Source organism: Diabrotica virgifera, chromosome 10 (genome assembly GCF_917563875.1).
Source record: "Diabrotica virgifera virgifera chromosome 10, PGI_DIABVI_V3a".
Lineage (NCBI taxonomy): Eukaryota > Metazoa > Arthropoda > Insecta > Coleoptera > Chrysomelidae > Diabrotica > Diabrotica virgifera.
This window is the reverse complement of record NC_065452.1, coordinates 64,954,383-64,976,954: the sequence shown is the minus strand read 5'-3', so window position 1 is coordinate 64,976,954 and position 22,572 is coordinate 64,954,383. Positions and strand designations below refer to the sequence as shown.

The 22,572-nt window shown below is 33.3% G+C and overlaps 1 protein-coding gene across 2 annotated transcripts in view; it reads right to left on the bottom strand.

The window, feature by feature from the left end:
- Positions 1 to 3,103: 3,103 nt before the first annotated feature.
- LOC126878674 (glucose-6-phosphate 1-dehydrogenase) overlaps positions 3,104 to 22,572 on the bottom strand; it is an 80,738-nt gene continuing 61,269 nt past the window's right edge. For both annotated transcript variants that reach the window (XM_050641525.1, XM_050641524.1), the window contains exons 7-8: positions 17,851 to 18,011; positions 3,104 to 3,392 (exon numbers count right to left, since the gene is read on the bottom strand). In XM_050641525.1, coding sequence (XP_050497482.1) covers positions 3,299 to 3,392; positions 17,851 to 18,011 — 255 coding nt within the window. In that variant the 3' untranslated portion in view covers positions 3,104 to 3,298. The remainder of the gene's footprint in view (positions 3,393 to 17,850; positions 18,012 to 22,572) is intronic.

Below are 22,572 nucleotides of genomic sequence, written 5' to 3'. Positions count from 1 at the left end.
CAACAGATTATCAAGAAAAGGAGTAGAATTTTTTTGGTTAGAAGAATGTGAAAAGGCATTCAATAAGCTTAAATCATCTCTAATGAAGCCACCGATCCTAAAATATCCGGATTTCAATAAACAATTCATCCTAACAACAGACGCATCCAACGAGAGTTGTTCAGCAATTTTAAGTCAAGTTTATAACGGAATAGACCTACCAATAGCATACGCATCAAGAAGTTTCAATAAAGGAGAATGTAATAAACCTATAATCGTTAAGGAATTACTAGCGATTCATTGGGGAATTAATCATTTCAAATGTTATTTATATGGAGCACCAACATTTTTAGCAAAAACGGATCATAAACCACTAACACATTTATTTGCAATGAAAGAACCAAGTTCGAAACTTACAAGAATCAGATTAGATTTAGAGGAATACGATTTCGAAATAAAATACATAACAGGGAAAAATAACTACGCACACAGCCTTTCAAGAATAACATTACATCAACTAAAGAACCTATACATAGACAATACCCATATATTAGCTATAACACGAGCTCAAGCAAGAGAAAAGAAGAAGGAAGCAAGGCAAACAAAGGCAGAAAGTGAACTCGCACTACAGCCAGAAGCCCACAAACAAACAGTAAGAAAGGTACTAAATAATTTAGAGGCGCATAGACTACCAATTTTGTCTTTTGGAGCAGAACTAATCTCACCAAGACTGAGCATTAGGATCAAAAACAAAATAAAGTGCAGCAAGAGCATAGCCACAGGATTCAATCATTTTGATTTAAACCAAATGTTGGCACAGCTTGATAAGCTGGCGGTAGAGAATGCAGTACGTAAAGTAAAAATATACGTAAACGATATTATTTTTAAAGTGTGCACAATTGAGGAATTTATTAAACAAGGAAACGAAATATTGAAGAATGTAGAAATATACATATGTGAAGTACCAGAAACAATAGAAGATGACAAAGAAAAACACAGGTTAATAGAAGAATATCATAATCATCCGATGTTTGGAGGACACGTAGGAAATAACAGACTCATAAAGAAGCTAAAAGCAAGATTTAGATGGAAAAATTTGGAAAAAGACGTAAGAAAATACGTTAAACAATGTCATAAATGTCAAATTAACAAACCGAAAAGAACACATGTCGAAGAATTCGGGATATCGGACACTTCTTCCAAACCATGGGACATAGTATACATAGATACGATAGGTCCATTCACTAAAAGTAACGAAGGTAATAGATACTGTATAACAATGTTATGTGAGCTTACGAAATACGCGGTCAGTATACCCGTGTGCAATAAAGAAGCAGAGACAATAGCCCGAGGAATTTTTGATCATTTCATACCAACATACGGACTCATGAAGCAAATAAGAACAGACCAAGGCACAGAATATAAAAATGAAGTAATGCAGGAACTAACAAAGCTACTAAAAATAGAGCACAACTTCTCAACGGCATACCATCCACAGTCCATTGGAAGTTGCGAAAAACTGCACAGAACATTAAACGAGTACGTAAGAGCATTCATAGACGAAGACAGAGAAAATATGTGTGTTGCAGGATGTTCACATACTGCTACAATACAACCCCTAACGCGTATCATGGTTACACACCGTTTGAACTGTTATATGGCAGGAAGGTTAACCTACCGGAAGACCTTACACAGGAGATTCAACCATGTTACAATATAGATGCTTACTACAATGAGTTACGCTAAAAACTACAAAGCGCACACGAGAGAACTAGAACCTTCTTACTAAAGCACAAAATAGAGCGACAAGAAAAGAATAAGCTCAAAGCAACACCACAACACTTTAAAATAGGAGACCTAGTCCTGATAAAAAGGGAAGAGAATGGTAAGTTTGATAGTCTTTATGTAGGCCCCTTCACAATAACAGAGGTAAATAATGTTAATTGTAAGATCAGATTGGAAAACAATAAAATCAGGAAAATACATAAGAATAGATTATATGCTTACAATCCGAGAACACAGTGAGTGACAAGTGAAACGGGAACAATGTCAATAACGAACATTTTTATTTTTTTTGTATTTAATTATTATTTATAGGAAATAAAAAATGTATATATTGTATTTATTAAAACGCAGTAAGCAGGTGGTGGTACTAATAAAAGAAAAGTTTTCTTCCTTTTCCGTAGTCAGAAAATTTTCGGAAGGAAAGGAAGATGTGTTGGGATACACGGCATCTCTTAGTAATCTTCTTATTAAAACAAATCCTTTTAATAATTTTAAATGTCTTTAGCAAAACAAACTACGTTTGTTTATAGTAAATACGATCGACCTAAATTAGCACATATCAGTGTAACAGTTTAGGTTTGACCAAGGTCGGTTTGCAATAACAATAGTATTCATTATTTTTATAACCGAGTCGACTCAGCGCTTTTAACCAAAACAATGTTACTTTCATTATATACCAAAACAATAAACAGGAGAAGACTAATTATTATCTGCTAATTCCATTGCGAAGAGTAAGTCATTAATATTTGAGATCCCAAAGGGAAAACATCACAGCTACTGAGAACTAACGTACCACCAGCTATTTACCGTTAGTACTCTAACTTATAAAATAAATGCATCTACGGTGATACGAGTTATTTCATCAACCCTTATGGTAGGGGGTAACCAACCCCTAATTATCCAAGGTGGCTCAGAAGCCAGGAGCCACCATAAGGGGAAAAGAAGAAGGGGCGACCTAGAAAGGAGTGGATGGAACAAATCGAGGAAATCGGGGCAAATAGAGGGAAAACAGTGCAACAGATGAAGGAAATGACAGGAGACCGGAAGGCGTGGAAGAAATGGGTAAAAGATGGATAGGTGATACCAAAGTCCGACGCTCTTATAGGGCATAAGGACAACGAGAAGAAGAAGAATATTTGTTTAATGAGATTTGAAATAAAAAGAGCTAGTAGATACAAATGAATCAGTAGGTAAACTTTTCGTGTGATTAGTGTTTCCGTATGTTGAAAAACACAAGTATCTTAGTATAATATCTTAACTTTGATGTCGATGTTCAATTTACTAGATTACTAAGTAGAAAAGAGGGTATTTTTTGTTGTAACAAGGATACTACAGTAAATATGATTAAAAATCATTTTATTGCTAACAATTTGCTTAAACATAACAATCAATCCATACAAAACAGTTAAAAAATTGAAAAATTAAAATTTTTTTACATCATTATATATATATATATATATATATATATATATATATATATATATATATATATATATATATATATTATTGTCTTTAGGTAAAATTTTCGGTAACTTTACATTTTTGGCTTCCATTTGTATGAACCAGTATATTTGAAGTTATTGTTATACAATAGTTCATCGGCTTCTTTTGGTCCTCTGCTACCATATCTAAAAAGAAAATTACATTTATTAAATAAACAATACTTATATAGAGTAGTCATAACCAAACATAAATAGACACACCACAAAAAATCTCGCGCCTGGCATATGGCACCTCTAATAAAAGATCGATTTGATTTTTTAGAAAGACCACCTGACTCGACAAATCTAAATATTTTGAAAAAGACTGTATGGCTTGTACACACTTCTAAAATATAGGTCAAACTGGTAACAGGTGTATCTTCTCAAATAACTTTGATAGCGTGTAAAATTATTTCTTAAAATCAGCGAAGTACTTTCGGCATGGCACATGCCACCTTAAGAGCTTCCTATAAAGAACATTAATTTAAGAGAATTTTCTATAAATACAATGGTTAACACAAACGTCTTATAGGTTATAAATGCCTCACAGAAGAGTATAAATGTCGACACTTACTCTTCTAAGTTCTTAACCATTGTATTGTTTATAGAACATTCTCTTAATTTTCTTTATAGTGTAACGATAGGTTTGTTCCAACACAACGAGAAACCGTCCATGTAACGATCACCGTCCTGCGCAGTAAACAAAATAACTCATGGAACGCCCGATATAGAGACACAGAACGCATGGAACGTATTATTTTATAGTAACATGATCGTTATATGACGGTTCTTCGTTGTGTTAGAACAAACCTGATATAAACGCCACATCTTGCAACTGCTATTTTATTTTCAAATAATTATTTTATTTTAATTCCTTTAATATCATTAATTTCTTAACTTTTTTTATTGTTTTACTGGTTTCCCGTTAAAAACTTAGTTGGCGCCCTCTATTTCTTTTCTATAGACAACTCTCTTTTCATTCTTATTCTATCCTAAAACATCTAATTATTTTATATTCTATACTTCCCCGTCATTTCGATGACAGTGACAACCTCCCCATTCGGCTACATTAATCTTCAATGGAAGTGGCAGGGCTATTTTTCCTATTTAAAGAGAAGTAGGCTTAATATGTAATACCTTATTTTAATTCCAATAGACCATCTCCTTGGGGTGAATAGTTTATCATATTCATAGTTTTTTAACTACTTTTTCATATTTAACTTCATATTTCCAAGCCACGTGTTCGTTTCGATATATTTTCCTTTTACTTAATTATATGCATGTAGAAATCATAAATAACTTAACTTTACTAGTAATTATATTTAATTTATGCCTTGTCAGCTGCTATACTTTTCGATTACAAGGCAAGAAACATTACTTCTTGGTGCCTGATAATACATTATATCTTCTAGTTTTTGGTAATAAATAACTGTCTCTCCTTTTGGAAGGAACCATCGCCGGCGATGCCACTACAATTCAATACAAACATCCACCATCTACAGTTGCAGCACGAGACCTAATTAGCCATCATCATCGAACATCTATGTCCAGGTCGACAAGTCAACAGCTGTACCATCAAGAAGCTACCGTCAAACACCAAATGCCACAACTATAATCCAAATTGTTCGCTTTCGGCAAGATTTTGAATATATATCATTGAATCTAATACATCATATATTTTCGTTATATTCTTAATGAAAAAAACCTGATTAGTTAACTTATTGTAATACATCATATATTTTCGTTATATTCTTAATGAAAAAAAAACCTGATTGGTTAACTTATTGTTTTAGTTGTCTCCATCTAACAATAATCTGGACATCCCACTAATCAAGGACTTAATAAAGAATCGATCTGAGGCCGATCCTGACTGTATGTCGGAACGGTTTGTTTATTTTGGCTCTACAAAATAGTTCAAATTAAGTGAGAATAAGTTTTCAAAATTTAACCAAACTTGGTGAAATTATTAGTGATCAATTAAATCTCAACTTTCCAAATTTGTAAGTACAGTTTTACTGTAATTTCCACAGAAAATATCTAATTAGTATTTAACATTATTGTAAATTTTTATATCGAAATCTGCTTGACGGTAAACAAAAACATTTAATTACCATCGACCTGTGTGTCCACTCGGCTTTTTTCCCAGCCGGGGACAGGTCCGTACTTAGAAATGTTTAAAAATCGATCAAGATGTCACAAAGCGGTGAAATAAATTTACCAGGAAATTCTCAAATGGATAATTCTACACCAAGAAGTTACTCTACCGCCCTTATTCAACAAAAACATCCCTCTAAGCGCCAGGCAATCATTTTTAATTCCATTGAAGATGCGAAAATACAAGATTACCTCCTCCCGCTGGGAAAAATCATTCATCCAAAAAATATACTATTCTGCTCTAGATTATCAAACAATAGAATATGTTTGTATTTATCATCTGAAAATATCGTAGAAAAATTCATGACTGAAAATAACGGCAACATTGTGGTTAATAATCAGATTATACAAGCTCGAAGGTATATAACTCCTTCCGAAAGAATTATTCTCTCTAATGTTTGTCCATCAATTCCTCATGATGTATTAATTAAAGAACTCGAGTCCATGGGACTTGTTATTCAATCTACAATGTCCTTTTTAAAAATTGGTGCACCGTTACCTGAATTTAGTCATATAATGAGCTTCAGAAGGCAAATCTTTATCAGCCCAACAGACCTCACAATTCCAGAATCGTTTTTAATCAACTACGATAATACTTCATACAGAATATTCTTATCGAGTGGCAACTTGACATGTTACAACTGTAAACAAAATGGTCATACGGCAACTAACTGCAAAAACCCTATCAATCCAAACTCAAATCCTATCGCTTCGACCTCGGTAGAAAACATCCCAACATTCACTCCTCCAGAAATATCAACCAGCATACCAGAACCTATCAATCCAAAACCAAATCCTATTGCTCCAACCACAGCAGAAAAAAACCCAATATTAAATCCTCCAGAAATATCAACCATCACACCAGCATCTGTTTCAATTCAATCAGCTACCCCAACTACAAACAATCAACTGAACCCCAAAGAAACTGAGAGCGAATCAACTACCTTACATATGAATATTGAGTCTTCACAAAATAGTTCAAAAAGAACGATTGACGATACCTTAAGTCCTCCCCCGCCCCCTAATGATACCACTGATAAACCGATGTTTACCAATCCAGCAGAAATAGCACTTAATCCCAAGAAAAAGAAAAAGCAAAATAAAGGAAAATCTCTAGAAGCATTCATAAACCAGCAGTCGCCACCATTTGTTCTAAGCTATGTTCAGATAACAGACCTATTCGAAAACATAAAGAGTTCACCCGATCCACTTATTACCGTTGAAAATTATACAGATAACTTTACAGCTCTCATCGATATGTTAAACAAAATATATCCCTATACTCAAGACAGATCTACAAAGACCCGAAATACCAAATTAAGGAAAATTCTTCTAAAACACTTACAGATGCAAATCCCACAGGACCTAGTATCCGATACAGAAAGTGACTCCTCACAAACAAATCAATAAATAAATTTAATAAATTAAAATGGAATTTAATAAATTAATACAGTGGAATATAAATGGCTATTTCAATAATTTACCCATGCTACAGATCATTCTTTCAGAACAAAATCCAGATTTTGTATGTTTACAAGAGACCAATTTTAAACCAAATCAAAATATAATCTTAAGAAACTATGTTTGTCATAATCAAATAAGACTTAACCAAAACATTGCTAGTGGCGGTGTATCAATTTTAATTAATAATTCATATGACTCGATAAGAATACCTCTAAATACTAACTTAGAGGCCATTGCTGTCACCGTTATTGGGAAAACTAATATAAACATTTGCAACATATATCTACGTCCTGGAGCAGTAATTTCCAGAAACGAACTAGAGGATCTTTTTAAACAAATTCCTACTCCTCGAATCATTTTGGGTGACCTAAACGCATATAATCACATCTGGGGATCCGCATATAAAGATCAACGGGGTACCGCCATTGAAGAAATTATAGATCATCTTAATTTGTCTCTCTTAAATGACGGAAGCCCGACTAGATTTAATATAAGAACTGGAGAAGCTACACCACTTGATCTAACAATATGTGACAGTGATCTTTACCCACATTTGTCTTGGTATCCAATGCAGTACACATACAACAGTGACCATTATCCATTAATTATAGAAAACAATCAACATAAACGCACAACCCATTTCTCTCCCAAATGGAAAATAGATAAAGCCGATTGGAAGCATTTCGCCCAACAGATAGAATCATATATAAACAAGTGCTCGACAACAATAATTAATGTCGAAGAATGTCTAGACAATTTGATCCAAATAATTATTAAGGCAGCTGAAAACTCAATCGGTAAAACAGCTCCAACGAAACATTCAACACCAGTTCCATGGTGGAACGAGTCTTGTAAAAAGGTCATTAGAGAAAGTAAAACTGCCTTTAATAAATATAAAAGAAATCGCTTGAAAACCAACTAGAATATAAGAGAACTCGAGCCATAACTAGATTGACAATAAAGACAGCTAAACGTCAATCCTGGATTGATTATGTTTCTAAAATAAACAGCTCTACTCCTATGAGTGACATATGGAAGAAGATAAAACGAATATCGGGAAAAAGTTTAAATTTAAAAATCAACTCACTAAATATTCAAGATAAGGTTATTACCTCCGACAACGAAATCGCAGAAGAAATGGCTAACACTTATAAACACAGATCTAGTAATACCCAGTATAACCAGAGCTTTATTACACTTAAGCAACATGAAGAACGTAATCTAATTAACTTCGATGAGATAGAAAAAAGTCCTATAAACTCTCCTTTTTTAATGGAAGAATACAACGAAGCCCTTAACTCATTTAAAGATTCGGCAGCGGGACCTGATGATATTCCGGTAAAATTTATAAAAAATTTACCTTCGAACGCTCACCAGTACTTACTAAGGTTATTTAATTTAATCTGGACTCAACATAAATTTCCACCAAAATGGTCAGAATCTATTATTATACCAATTTTAAAACCAAACAATCCAAAAAGTAATCCAAATGCATATAGACCAATATCTTTGACATGTGCTATGGGTAAATTAATGGAAAAAATTGTAAATAAAAGGCTTTTATGGACTCTTGAGAATCGAAACCTAATCATTCCAAATCAAAGTGGTTTTCGTAGAAATCGATCAACAATAGACAATATTTTAGCATTAGAAAATGACATACTTGAAGCTTTTGCTGTCAATCAAAAATGCGTCGCTATATTTTTTGACATCAGGGGAGCCTATGATGTCACTTGGAAACACCTAATAGTCAAGAAACTACATAATTTAAATATCAGGGGACACTGCCTAGCGTTCATTAACAATTTCCTTACCAATAGATCATTCCAACTTAAAACTAATGGTATGCTATCACCAAAAACAAAACTAGAGAATGGTATTCCACAAGGATCAGTGTTAAGCCCTACACTTTTTTTAGTAGCAATAAATGATGTCCTAACCAATATGAACTTACCACTGAAAGGTCTCTTATACGCAGACGACCTTGTTATCTATGCGAGAAATCAAAATATGGAAAACATCACGAATATGCTACAAACGTTCTTACATCAACTAGAGAAATGGTCGCAAAGTTGTGGGTTTCAATTTTCTACAGAAAAAACACAATTTATATTATTCTCAAAGAAAAGCTGCCCTAATCACCCTTCACTCTCACTATATAACAATTCGTTAGTTCGGAAAAATACTGTAAAATTTTTAGGAATGACATTCGACCAACATCTAAATTGGAAAGAACATATTAAGAAACTGGCAATCGAATGCCAAGGAAGACTTAATATCATTAAATCATTGTCAAAAAAAGACTGGGGAGCAGATAGACAAACTATGCTATCTCTCTACAGAACTCTAATCAGATCTAAATTAGACTATGGCGCGATAGCATATTCGTCGGCTACTGAGTCTTCTCTTAAAATTTTAGATTCAATCCACAATACTGCACTCCGCATTGTCTTGGGAGCTTTCAGAACCACACCAATAGAAAGCCTGTATTGTGAAGCAGCTGAACCATCACTGTATTACAGAAGAATGTACTTAAAGTTAACCTATGCAATTAAATCAAATGCAAATCCTAATAACCACACCTTCAAATATGATCACCTTAACCGATTATCAACATTTTTCTCCAATAAACCACGTCTACACAAACCTTTCTACCACCGAATCAAAATGGATCTCTCATCTCTTAACACCACCTTACCTCCTTGCTATCCTGTTAGTTTTGAACCTGCTACGCCATGGAATTTGGGAGTACCAAAAATAATTACCACCTTAACTTCATTGGACAAACATACTACTAACCATAGTATAATACATCAAAATCTGCAAAACTTATTATCAAAGTATACAAACTTCTCTCAAATATATACAGATGCTTCAAAATCAACAGATGGCGTGGGAGCAGCAGTTATATCCTCGAATATGTGCCAAAAATATAAGTTGCCAATACACTGCAGTACTTTTAATGCAGAATTATATGCCATATACGGGGCACTGACATATATTATATCCTCACCAAATCAGAAATACATCATTTTGACTGATTCACTAAGCTCACTACAATCCATAGGAAAAATATACCCAGAGAATTACATTCTGGGAAAAATAAAACAAAATCTGATCGAGATACAAAATCGTAATAAGGAGGTAATCTTCATCTGGATCCCGTCACATATTGGTATAAGAGGCAATGAAGAAGCAGATAAGTGTGCGCGTGAAGCCGTCAACTCAGCTGACTCTACTATCGTGCAATATGTGACAACTAGTGATGTTTCAAGTGTTATCAAATCGCGTATCCTAAGTGAGTGGCAAAACCGGTGGCAATTTTCAGTGTCCAATCTTTGGAATATTAAACCAAACATTAAACCATGGACATGTCTCCCCACCAAAAGAAGGGATCAAGTGACAATAACCCGCCTTAGGTTAGGTCATACCAGTGCCACACACAAGTTCTTAATAACAAAAGAACCTGAACCGAAATGTGATCAGTGTAACGTTAAACTCTCGGTAAAACATATAATTGTAGACTGTCCAGTTTTCTCCACAGCAAGAAGAATTTACGGTATTCCAACAAACTTAGAGAAAGCACTTGGTGCAAATTGTTCGTTCACAAATATGTTAAACTATTTAAAAGCTATTAATTTTGTAAATATATAATATTTAATATTGTAAATCTGCTCCTCGCTAATAACCTTCGGGTTGATGCGAATTTCTCAATAATAATAAAAAAAAAAAAGAATCGATCAATAAAATATAAAAATCCCATCACTGACCACACCAACGAATTGATAAATAATTTATTCACCCAACCACTTGCTGAAAGAAGACTGAAGAGAATATGGCCAGACGACCTACCACAATAATACTTAGAGAACAGTCACTGGACGGTACCTAACTTATGTTAATTGACTTACATACCATTTACTTATTACTTTGTATAGAGTAGATTGTAAAAATGCAGTGTATCAAATAAAAAAAAAGAATGTGTGTGTACAGTGGAACCTCGATACGTCGGATAAACCGGGACCGCGGCCGATCCGGGTTATCGAAAATCCAAGTTAGCCAGAGAATATGGTAAAAATTAATAAAATACATATAAATAATAAACAAATACGCATTATAATTACAAAAACATGAAATACATATGCACAGTACATCTAAATTATGTACAGTTGTATATGGTATTATTTATTTCTTGGTAAAAAACTCAGTCAAAGTGAAAAAATGTTTGTTTTGTCTGATGAAAATCAGTCCGGGTTAGCCGGACTTCCGGGTTATCGGAGGCCGACTTATCGCGGTTCACTGTACTTTGTACGCACGTAAGAAGTTAACTTCTATTATATAATTTCAACGAAATAAATATGGGTCATTCCATTTCAAATCACTCAATTTTGGAGCAAAAAAAATTTTGGACCTCCGATTTGTCTGAAAATTGGTATATAGCTTCTGCGGGACGTACAAATAAGATATTTAAGGTCAAAAATCTTCTTCTTCTTTTTTTCTCAAAATGTTATTTTATGCGATTTTACAGTGATTTGGTGTTTATTTATACAAATTTGCATTTTCTATCGTAAAGTATCATTGAAAAACATAATATTTTAATAGAAAGGACTCAAAAATGTCATTATATGGCATTATAACAAGTTACTTTGATTCAAAACAAGCTTTTGATCAAATTTTATAGTGTAGAAAACGTTAAAATACCGTTTTTTACATTTTCTCCATTCCCAAAATACATCATAATCGATTTGGCTGAAAATTTGCCCACAGATAGACAAAACATAGGACTTTAAGTGGTGATAAGGATTTAAATTATATTACAATACCAAACAAGTTACATGCAATATTATAGTAAAAAATATAGGCGTCTACTGTAAGTAAAATTAACTCGAAAATATCGACCTCACGACAAAAATTGTTAAAAAGAAATTGTAATAATTGTAAATACGATTTATTTGGAACAATTTCAGTTCCTACCATTTTTGTCGAAAAGTTAAAAATGGCGGAGATATTGAGCCAAACAGGTTCTCCTTTAAAATCAAGATGGCGGCTAACGTAACGGAGGAATTCATTCGTGATTTTAAATTTAGGCTACTATTGACTCCCTTAAAGATCAGAAAAATAAAATTTTGGGCAGCTCGGCATTCAAGGTCAAATGCTATCACGACTGGACTAATATATACTTTTGAGTCTGATATTACTGCATGTAACTTTTTTGGTATTGTAATATAATTCAAATCCTTCTAACCACTTAAGTTCTATCTTTTGGATATCTGTGGGCAAATTTTCAGCCAAATCGATGATGATGTATTTTGGGAATGGAGAAAAATGTAAAAAACGGTATTTTAACGTTTTTTACACTATAAAATTTGATCAAAAACTTGTTTTGATTCAAAATAACTTGTTATAATGCCATATAATGACATTTTTGAGTCCTTTCTATTAAAATATTATGTTTTTCATTGATACTTTACGACAGAAAATGCAAATTTGTTTAAATAAACACCAAATCACTGTAAAATCGCATAAAATCACATTTTGAGAAAAAAAGAAGAAGATTTTTTGACCTTAAATATCTTATTTTTACGTCACGCAGAAGCTATATACCAATTTTCAGACAAATCGGAGATCCAAAATTTTTTGCCTGAGTGATTTGACATGGAATGTACCATATACTTAACAGGTTATTTGTATTTTATTTAAATATTAAACTAACTTTCGTACCTACCACTTTAAAATTTTTTTTATTAAAACGATACCAAAAATAAAAAAAAAGAATATGAATCGTCCGGAATTTGAACCCGGGACCTCTCGATCTCTGGTCCAATGCTCTACCAACCAAGCTATCAAGACCCTTGTAAGTGACGTCTCTGATATAATTACACATCACGGTGACAAATAGATCAAGTGAAGTATAAAAATGTTATAATAAACATTTTATTATCTTACTTCCGAGGAAGACAAATCCAAGACACAAAAATTATAATAAATAATACATTTACTAAAAACACTAATATATTCTTTTAATGACTTATTTGCGCTGACAGCGCTGATACATACATATATTGAAAGATTAGCAACGAACTACATACTGTCTGTGTGCGCCCGGGTTTATAAAATTTCACTCTCGATCGTAAAGAAATATAACTTCAAAAAAAAAATCTAGATCTTCATCGTTGATATTTTTGATTAAGATAGGGTGTACTCACAACCTGAGAGATTGACCTAGGCTTGCATAAACGATAACTATCATAGTTTATTGAAATATTATTTTACAATAGTATTTCGATTCTCTGTGGCAGTTTATCGTTACATGAATAGCAGCCAACGCCTTTACAGGTGAGAAGCTATTTGTTACAATAGGAAGATGGCATGTGCCATGCCGAAAGTACTTAGCTGATTTTAGTAAATAATTTTACACACTATCAAAGGTATTTGAGAAAATACACCTGTTGCCAGTTTGGCCTAAAAAATATAGTCGTGCTCATCGAAAGCAAATGTTTTATTTATATCTACATATTTTGGGCCAGGGCCTTGAATGCATTGTTTTGCTGAGATTTTGATTATGTACGTTGTGTGCTTGTATAGTATAGTAAGCGGGTTAACAAATAATTTACATAAACAATTATTTCTAACAAGGGAATTATTTAAAATTCCTTGTTACCGATAAATGAGAGGGGCATGCATACAATTGGCGTGTTTCAAATCCTGCTTAGCTTGGATAATGCACTTCTAAAGACACTACAAGAGTACGGACTTTACTATATACATACACGTATATTGTTAATTATATATCGATATGATACAACTATTAATATGTATGCGCCATGATAAAGAGTAGAAGAGCTGTTCAGCAGAGATATACCAAGTCGCCAAAGTTGGCATTACTGCACTTGCAATCCGATCTCAAGTCATGGGAATAGGGAAATAAAGGCATAAACCTCGTCGGAGAGAAACTCAGTTACCTACGATTCGCAGAAGCCGTAGTCATTCATCTGATCATCTGAAAACTGCCATAAATATGTTGAATGAACTAAAGGATGCAATACATAAGGCAGGCCTTCATATCAACTATCAAAAGACAAATACGATGCCAAAAATAGTTCCGAGCCAACTTATGAAAGTGTCAAACCAGTTCATTTGCAGGGTTGGCAAAAACCAGGGTTTTTTCGAAAAAACAAAAAAAAAACAGGTTTTTTGGTTTAAACCAGGTTTATTTGGTTTAAACCAGGTTTTTTTGATACAAAGTATAACTCTAAAAACTTTATAATATTCAAAATAACTAAGTTCGAAAGTAAAAAAAATAGAAATTATTTACAGTGGAACCTCGATTATCCGTCAGGGCACCGGACCAAGGGTATGACGGATAATCGAAAATACGGTTAACAGAACATCAACAAAACTTAATTGATCACACGACTAAGTGACACAATCAATGTTCGAATTTGAATCAAATTTAATTATGGCGACACACAGATATTAACTGTAATATTTATTGTGCTGTGCATTTTTATTTTCGGCTTGTGATTCTAAAAATAGAACTCTAAAAGCAGGGTATCATTTATCACCTATTTAAATTGAAAAATCCAGAGCCCTGAATAAGAACAAAAATATTTACATAAAAAAATGCAGTGGTGGCATAACTGCACCGGTACATTTCAACGAATTTCGTTTGGCTTATCGCAATGCTCAAACAAAATGAATTGATGACTAAATTTTTTACTTATGTAGTCAATATAACTTATGTAGGTATGGACCCTGACGGTTAACAGAGGTGACGGTTAATAGAGAGACGGATAATCGAGGTTCCACTGTATCTTAATTTTCTTCCTTTGCGGCAGCTGTAGTAAAAACTTCAAATAAAAACACCAGTTTGGAGGCTCAGTAAAAAAAAATAAAAATAAAAAAACCAGATTTAAACCAACTGGTTTTTTTAAGAAAAAAACTTTTGTTGGTTGGTAAAACAGTTGGTTTAAACCAAGGTTTTAAGCATGTTGGTTTAAACCTGCCAACCCTGTTCATTTGTACTGCGCAAATGCATTGACCTTCAGTTAATAAGCTCCAACTGACTCAACTAAAAACAAAGAGGGAGGACAGGAAAGGAAACAGAAATTCGTAGATAACATAGAACATATAACTAAACTTGAATGGATATAGGAAGGAAATGTCGCCATAATCAACCTAACGCTTAGATGAACCAGCGATCAAAAGTGAATAGACGAATTACTGGAAGACACACACACCAATACAGACTGGTATTAAGAGGATCCGTGCCAACTGGATTGCAACGGCGCATAATAGATCCAAGTGAAAGCGCTGTTTCACATTATAAGAATTTCGACCGTGCGATGGTTAAAATCTACATAGTGGCTCGAGAATCTTTCTCCCTTCACCGAATGTTTCAACTGAGAAAGATTCTCGAGCCACTATGTAGATTTTAACCATCGCACGGTCGAAATTCTTATAATGTGAAACAGCGCAAAGTTATTGAGGAAGTCTATATTCAGCAGTGGATGGATTTGCACCGTTAATGATGGTTAGTGAGTTAGAAAATATAAATTGCGAAAAAATACCCACAAATGAACAAGAAAATGTGCCCTTTCACAAACACAATGCACCGTATCACCACTCGATACAAAAATCGATTCAAATTGTTTACGCAACCACTGCTTTCTACATATACAGCCCCAGCGACTAGCGGCTATTTGGAGAGCTTAAAAGAATGCTCTAAGATTAAGTAAGGAGGTGATTGCTGAGAAACTAAGATGTATTGTGTCTTGTTACCGTTGTTTAATCATGTTGTTCAATGGATGTTGTTACATCCATTGTTAGATAAGGAGTCGAATCAGTATATTATCCTGGATAGAGACTATGTTAAAGGATATGAACGAATATGGTCACAATATAGACCGGGGTGCAAAATTAACCGGACACCTGAAAAATGGGTCATTTTTGATGTCTCAAATTTCCTGAACCTGCTGTCCGATTTAAGTGATTATTTTAATATATTATAGCCTTATTCCTTAACAATATCGCTGTAATTGCATTGTTGCTAAACAGGTAAATTTTCATTGTATACCGGGTGTACCAATCCAACTGTGTTTTTTTCTCAAAGCTCGTATTAAAATGTGCCCTTTCACAAACACAATGCACCGTATCACCACTCGATACAAAAATCGATTCAAATTGTTTACGCAACCATTGCTTTCTACATATACAGCCCCAGCGACTAGCGGCTATTTGGAGAGCTTAAAAGAATGCTCTAAGATTAAGTAAGGAGGTGATTGCTGAGAAACTAAGATGTATTGTGTCTTGTTACCGTTGTTTAATCATGTTGTTCAATGGATGTTCTTACATCCATTGTTAGATAAGGAGTCGAATCAGTATATTATCCTGGATAGAGACTATGTTAAAGGATATGAACGAATATGGTCACAATATAGACCGGGGTGCAAAATTAACCGGACACCTTAAAAATGGGTCATTTTTGATGTCTCAAATTTCCTGAACCTGCTGTCCGATTTAAGTGATTATTTTAATATATTATAGCCTTATTCTTTAACAATATCGCTGTAATTGCATTGTTGCTAAACAGGTAAATTTTCATTGTATACCGGGTGTACCAATCCAACTGTGTTTTTTTCTCAAAGCTCGTATCACCCTGTGGCATATTCTAGCATATATAAAATACTGAAATTAAAGTCAAACTATAGACTCATGTTTTCTCAACATTTTGTTTTTTGATTCATTTGCTTATGTTGGATAATAAAAAAGTTAGGTACTTTAACAACTAGCCATGTTTTTCATCAATACAGGGTGTTTTTAAATAAGTATGGCAAACTTTAAGGGGTAATTCTGCATGAAAAAATAATGACAGTTTGCTTTATAAACAGTATGTCTGCAAATGCTTCTTTTCCGAGATATGGGGTGCTGAAATTTTTCTTACAAACTGACGATTTATTTATTGCTTTAAAACCGGTTGAGATATGCTAATGAAATTTGGTGGGTTTTAAGACGTAGTTACTGTACATTTTTTCACGTACAAGTAAGAATTTAATATTCACCATCGGCGCGCATACAGGTAATATGACGGCTCATATTACCCGTATGCGCGCCAATGGTGAATATTAAATTCTTATATGTGAAAAAATGTACAATAACTACGTCTTAAAACCCACCAAATTTCATTAGCATATCTCAACCGGTTTTAAAGCAATAAATAAATTGTCAGTTTGTAAGAAAAATTTTAACACTCTATCTCAGAAACGAAGCATTTGCGGACATAGGTTTATAAAGCAAACTGTCATTATTTTTTCATGCAGAATTACCCCTTGAAGTTTGCCATACTTATTTAAAAACATCCTGTATTGATGAAAAACATGGCTAGTTGTTAAAGTACCTAACTTTCTTATTATCCAACATAAGCGAATCAATAAAAAAACATAATGTTGCGAAAACATGAGGCTATAGTTTGATTTTAATTTCAGTATTTAATAAATGCTAGAATATTCCACAGGGTGATGCGAACTTTGAGAAAAAAACACAGATTCATTGGTACACCCGGTATACAATGAAAATTTACCTGTTTAGCAACAATATTATTACAGCGATATTGTTAAAGAATAACTTTATAACATATTAAAAAATCACTTAATCGGACAACAGGTTTAGAAAATTCGAGACATAAAAAATTACCCATTTTTAAGGTGTTCGGTTAATTTTGCACCCCAGTGTAGGTAATGAAATCAACCAAAAAACACAATAAATTGAAACCAAAATATAGAGAAATAGGATTTGTCCATTTTAGAATAGGATAATACGCGAAAGTTTAAGCTATAATTCGATGGGATTGAACGCCGATGATGACCATGTAATGTACTTTTGTTGTATAATGTAGAAATATTTGGCAACACAACTAAACTATTATTTTATGGATGATATTATCAACCAAAATGAACTGCACGTAAAAAATATATTAAATATTGCTTACACGTATGGAACAGGTTTCACTCTCTCTTTTTCAATATAATGTAATAGAGGGGTAAATATTCTCCAGGCTTCAGTCAATTCATCAGCACGGACAAAGTGCATCTGGGAACCGCAAAATACGTCTAATATTAAGCGTTCATACGCTTCCGGAAGTTTAACATTCTAAAATAAAAGTAATATTAATCTAGATCTAGAGTATGAAAATATATTAGTAATCATTAAAAGATCATCATCATCAATCAGGCCAGATTTGTCCATTGTTGAACATAGGCCTCCTGTAGATATTTCCATATATTTTTGCTCTGCGCCTCTGCTATCCAATTGGTAGCAATTCTTTTGAAGTCGTCGGTCTATCGTGTTGGGTGTTCGCCCGTGAACTCCACTCAAGCAATTTTTTGTCCACCTCTGTCTTTAATTCTTGAGCTATTCCAGGTCAAATCAACACACTTTGAATTAATTTTTTTCCTGACCTATTTAAATTTTGTTAAAAGGACATCGCACACATCTTATGGAAAATATAATGTCAAATTCAATAAAATTTATACCAATAGATTCGTTTTAAATTAACGATCAAATCTTATCATTGCGCCCAACTCTCTATTTTCAAAAATAAGAGCAGAAATTGATATAAATAAATCTGAAATCAAATGGGTAGGTACATAAGTTAGAGAGAGAAAAAATATTTTAAAATACCCAGATTTTCGGTACTCCATAAATCAGCGGATTAGTTTCACTAATCCGCTTAGGCCCAGCGGGATTTAAGCTGTTATGAATAGCACTCAGAGCAATAATGATTGTAAACTAACATTTTATGGACTCCAAAAATGTGATTTCGATAAACTTTAATTGCAATTTGCGCCGTAATTAATCATAATTAAGAGTTGGCGCAATGATAAGAATTGATCGTTATATTAAAACGAATCTAATCGTATAAATTTTATTGAATTTGAGTGACATTATATTTTCCATAAGATGTGTGCGATGTCCTTTAGAGTACTCATAGTGGATGATTAGGTAAAGAAAAATACAAAATTTTAAATTTTTGTCTCAAGCCGTTTCCGAAATATGGTTACGTAAAGTTTTCCAAAAAAATTTAAAACACCGCGACAATACTCATTTGGAATGGTTGCAGAAGCTGTCTTAATTGAGCTAGAATGCTGTGAGAGGTGTCATTTTGCAGCATTTTTCAAACTCTGCAGTGATATATACAACATGATGTTATGGTAAACAAGTTATTTTCAAACAAAAAATATATTTTGATAAAGTTTTTTTTCCAAAAAGTACATAATTTAAAATTTTCATAATATTCCTACAAATACATAGTACTGTTGTTAATAACATATAAAAATTTAATCATGGGATTGTGATGGGTTCAACATAACAAAAAAGGAATTTCACAAGCTGCCGACTTTAAGGAAAAATCCCGAAACAGGTCAATTTTTATTTTTAAATTGTAATTTTTTGGCATATATATCATACTAGTGACGTCTTCCATCTGGGCGTGATGACGTAATCGATGATTTTTTTAATGAGACTAGAGGTCGTGTTTATTTGGAAGGTTATTCAAGTCTCTATTCAGTATTATAAATATTAATATAATTATTGTTTATACAGGGTGGTAAAAAAGTTATTTTAATTAAATTATTTGACAAGAAACGAAGAGTGTATGTAATTTATTTAATTTAAAATTGATTTATAAATACATAAATGTATTTTAACCTAAGTAAATTAGATAGGTACACTCTTCTTTTTTTTGTCAATTAATGTAATTGAAAACTTTTTTGCCACCCTGTATAAACAATTATATTATTAAAATAAAAATGTATACCATTTTTATTCAGTTGCAATGCGAAAGCAATCCAAGTCCAGCACTCTGAACCGATAATTTTCGACTCTTATTGGAGTCATCATCGGAGAGGCGTAGGCCTGCTGCTCTCTGCTCGAAGTGACCAAACCATGAAAGTTTATCCCCACATTGCAACTGACGTGTATGGATTAGGTGACTAGAGTCATCTAGCAATTGAACGGTAAAGTTTTCAATCCTAATAGCAACATTAATAATATTGAAAAATATTAAAAATATTACTAAAAGATTTTTAAATTGAAAATTTATTCGTCCATTTCCCTGGTAACACCTCCAAGGCTTCTAAAATTTGCAAGCCAGATGGATGCTGCAGTGAAAACAAAGGGAGGGAATTCTAAAAAGTTGCAATTCACAACCCCCGTCTGCAGCTTGGTAAAGTTCCAACGGAAAATAGACCTAGTTACTCTATAGGAGTAATACTAATATAAAATAAAATAAAAATGTATACCATTTTTATTCAGTTGCAATGCGAAAGCAAAACAATCTTATTTTTCACTTAGAACAGGGAGCGCAGTCCAGCACTCTGAATCGACGATTTTCGACTCTTATTGGAGTCATCATCGGAGAGGCGTAGGCCTGCTGCTTTCTGCTCGAAGTGACCAAACCATGAAAGTTTATCCCCACATTGCAACTGACGTGTATGGATTGGGTGACTAGCGTCATCTGGCAATTGAAAGGTAAAGTTTTCAATCCTAATAGCAACAATAATAATGAAAAATATTAAAAATATTACTAAAAGATTTTTAAATTGAAAACTTATTGGTCCATTTCCCTGGTAACATCTCCAAGGCTTTTAAAATTTGCAAGCCAGATGGATGCTGCAGTGAAGACAAAGGGAGCGAATTCTAAAAAGTTGCAATTCACAACCCCCGTCTGCAGCTTGGTAAAGTTCCGACGGAAAATGGACCTAGTTACTCTATAGGAGTAATACTAATATAAAATAAAATAAAAATGTATACCGTTTTTATTCAGTTGCAATGAGAAGGCAAAACAATCTTATTTTTCACTTAGAACAGGGAGCACAGTCCAGCACTCTTGGAGGTGTTACCAGGGAAATGGACCAATCTTTTGGTAATATTTTTAAATATTATTAATGTTGCTATTAGGATTGAAAACTTTACCTTTCAATTGCCAGATGACGCTAGTCACCTAATCCATACACGCCAGTTGCAATGTGGGGATAAACTTTCATGGTTTGGTCACTTCGAGCAGAGAGCAGCAGGTCTACGCCTCTCCGATGATGACTCCAATAAGAGTCGAAAATCGTCGATTCAGAGTGCTGGACTGCGCTCCCTGTTCTAAGTGAAAAATAAGATTGTTTTGCCTTCGCATTGCAACTGAATAAAAATGGTATACATTTTTATTTTATTTTATATTAGTATTACTCCTATAGAGTAACTAGGTCTATTTTCCGTTGGAACTTTACCAAGCTGCAGACGGGGGTTGTGAATTGCAACTTTTTAGAATTCCCTCCCTTTGTCTTCACTGCAGCATCCATCTGGCTTGCAAATTTTAGAAGCCTTGGAGGTGTTACCAGGGAAATGGACGAATAAATTTTCAATTTAAAAATCTTTTAGTAATATTTTTAATATTTTTCAATATTATTAATGTTGCTATTAGGATTGAAAACTTTACCTTTTAATTATATTAATGTTTATATTACTGAATAGAGAATTGAATAACCTGAATGAGCTAGCACACGACCCCTAGTCTCATTTCAGAAATCATCGATTACGTCATCACACCCAGATCGATGACATCACTAGTATGATATATATGCCAAAAAATTACAAATTAAAAATAAAAATTGACCTGTTTCGGTATTTTCCTTAAAGTCGGCAGCTTGTAAAATTACGAATTTATTCCTTTCATTTAAACCATACTGTATGTGTTAAATTAATATTTTTTATGTTGAACCCATCACCATCCCATGATAAATTTTTTATGTTATTAACAACAGTATTGTAGGAATATTACGAAAATTTTGAATTATGTACTTTTTGGAAAAAAACTTAATCAAAATATATTTTTCTTGTTTGAAAAAAACTTGTTTATCATAACATCATGTTGTATAATATATCACTGTAAAGAGCTTTCAAAATGCTGCAAAATGACACCTCTCCCAGCATTCTAGCTCAATTAGGACAGCTTCTACAACCATTCCAAAAAAGTATGGTCACGGTGTTTTGGAATTTTTTGGAAAACTTTATACATAACCATATTTCGGAAACGGTTTGAGATAAAAATTTAAAATTTTGTATTTTTGGTTCTTATTAGCCACTAATTCCAAATTATAACCAAATCTGAAGAGGGGTGGAAATTAGGTGTGTTGAGTTGATATGGAATGACCCTCTTGCAACAAGTTCCGGCCGTCTCCATTTTTGCCTTGTAATGCGTTCAATAATGTTTTCTGCTCCGATTCGTCTACGAACTTCCTCATTTCTTAGTCTATTTCTCACGCTCATTCGAAATAGTTGGGTCAGTAGGTACTCCCATTGTTCTTGAATCTGACCATATGTCATCTCTTCATCGCATTCACGGACGTACTAAGGGCCTTTTTTCTGCCAGGGCTTCCTTCCAGATTAACTTGACAAGGCGGTTATTATGGCGTCTATGAACATGGCCTGCCCATCTTTGACGTTGGGATTTAATATCTTGGAATTAACTAGTTTTGATGGGAAATAAGCCACAATTTTACTAAAAAAAAAAATGATTTTATTAACGTTTCGACGCCCAAATCGGGTGTCGTTGTCAAAATACAAAAAATATTAATGAATTAAACAAAAACGTTGTTGCTTAGTAAAAAAAATCTTCTAATAATTTATTTAATCTGACTCATTTTCATTTATATCGGCAATT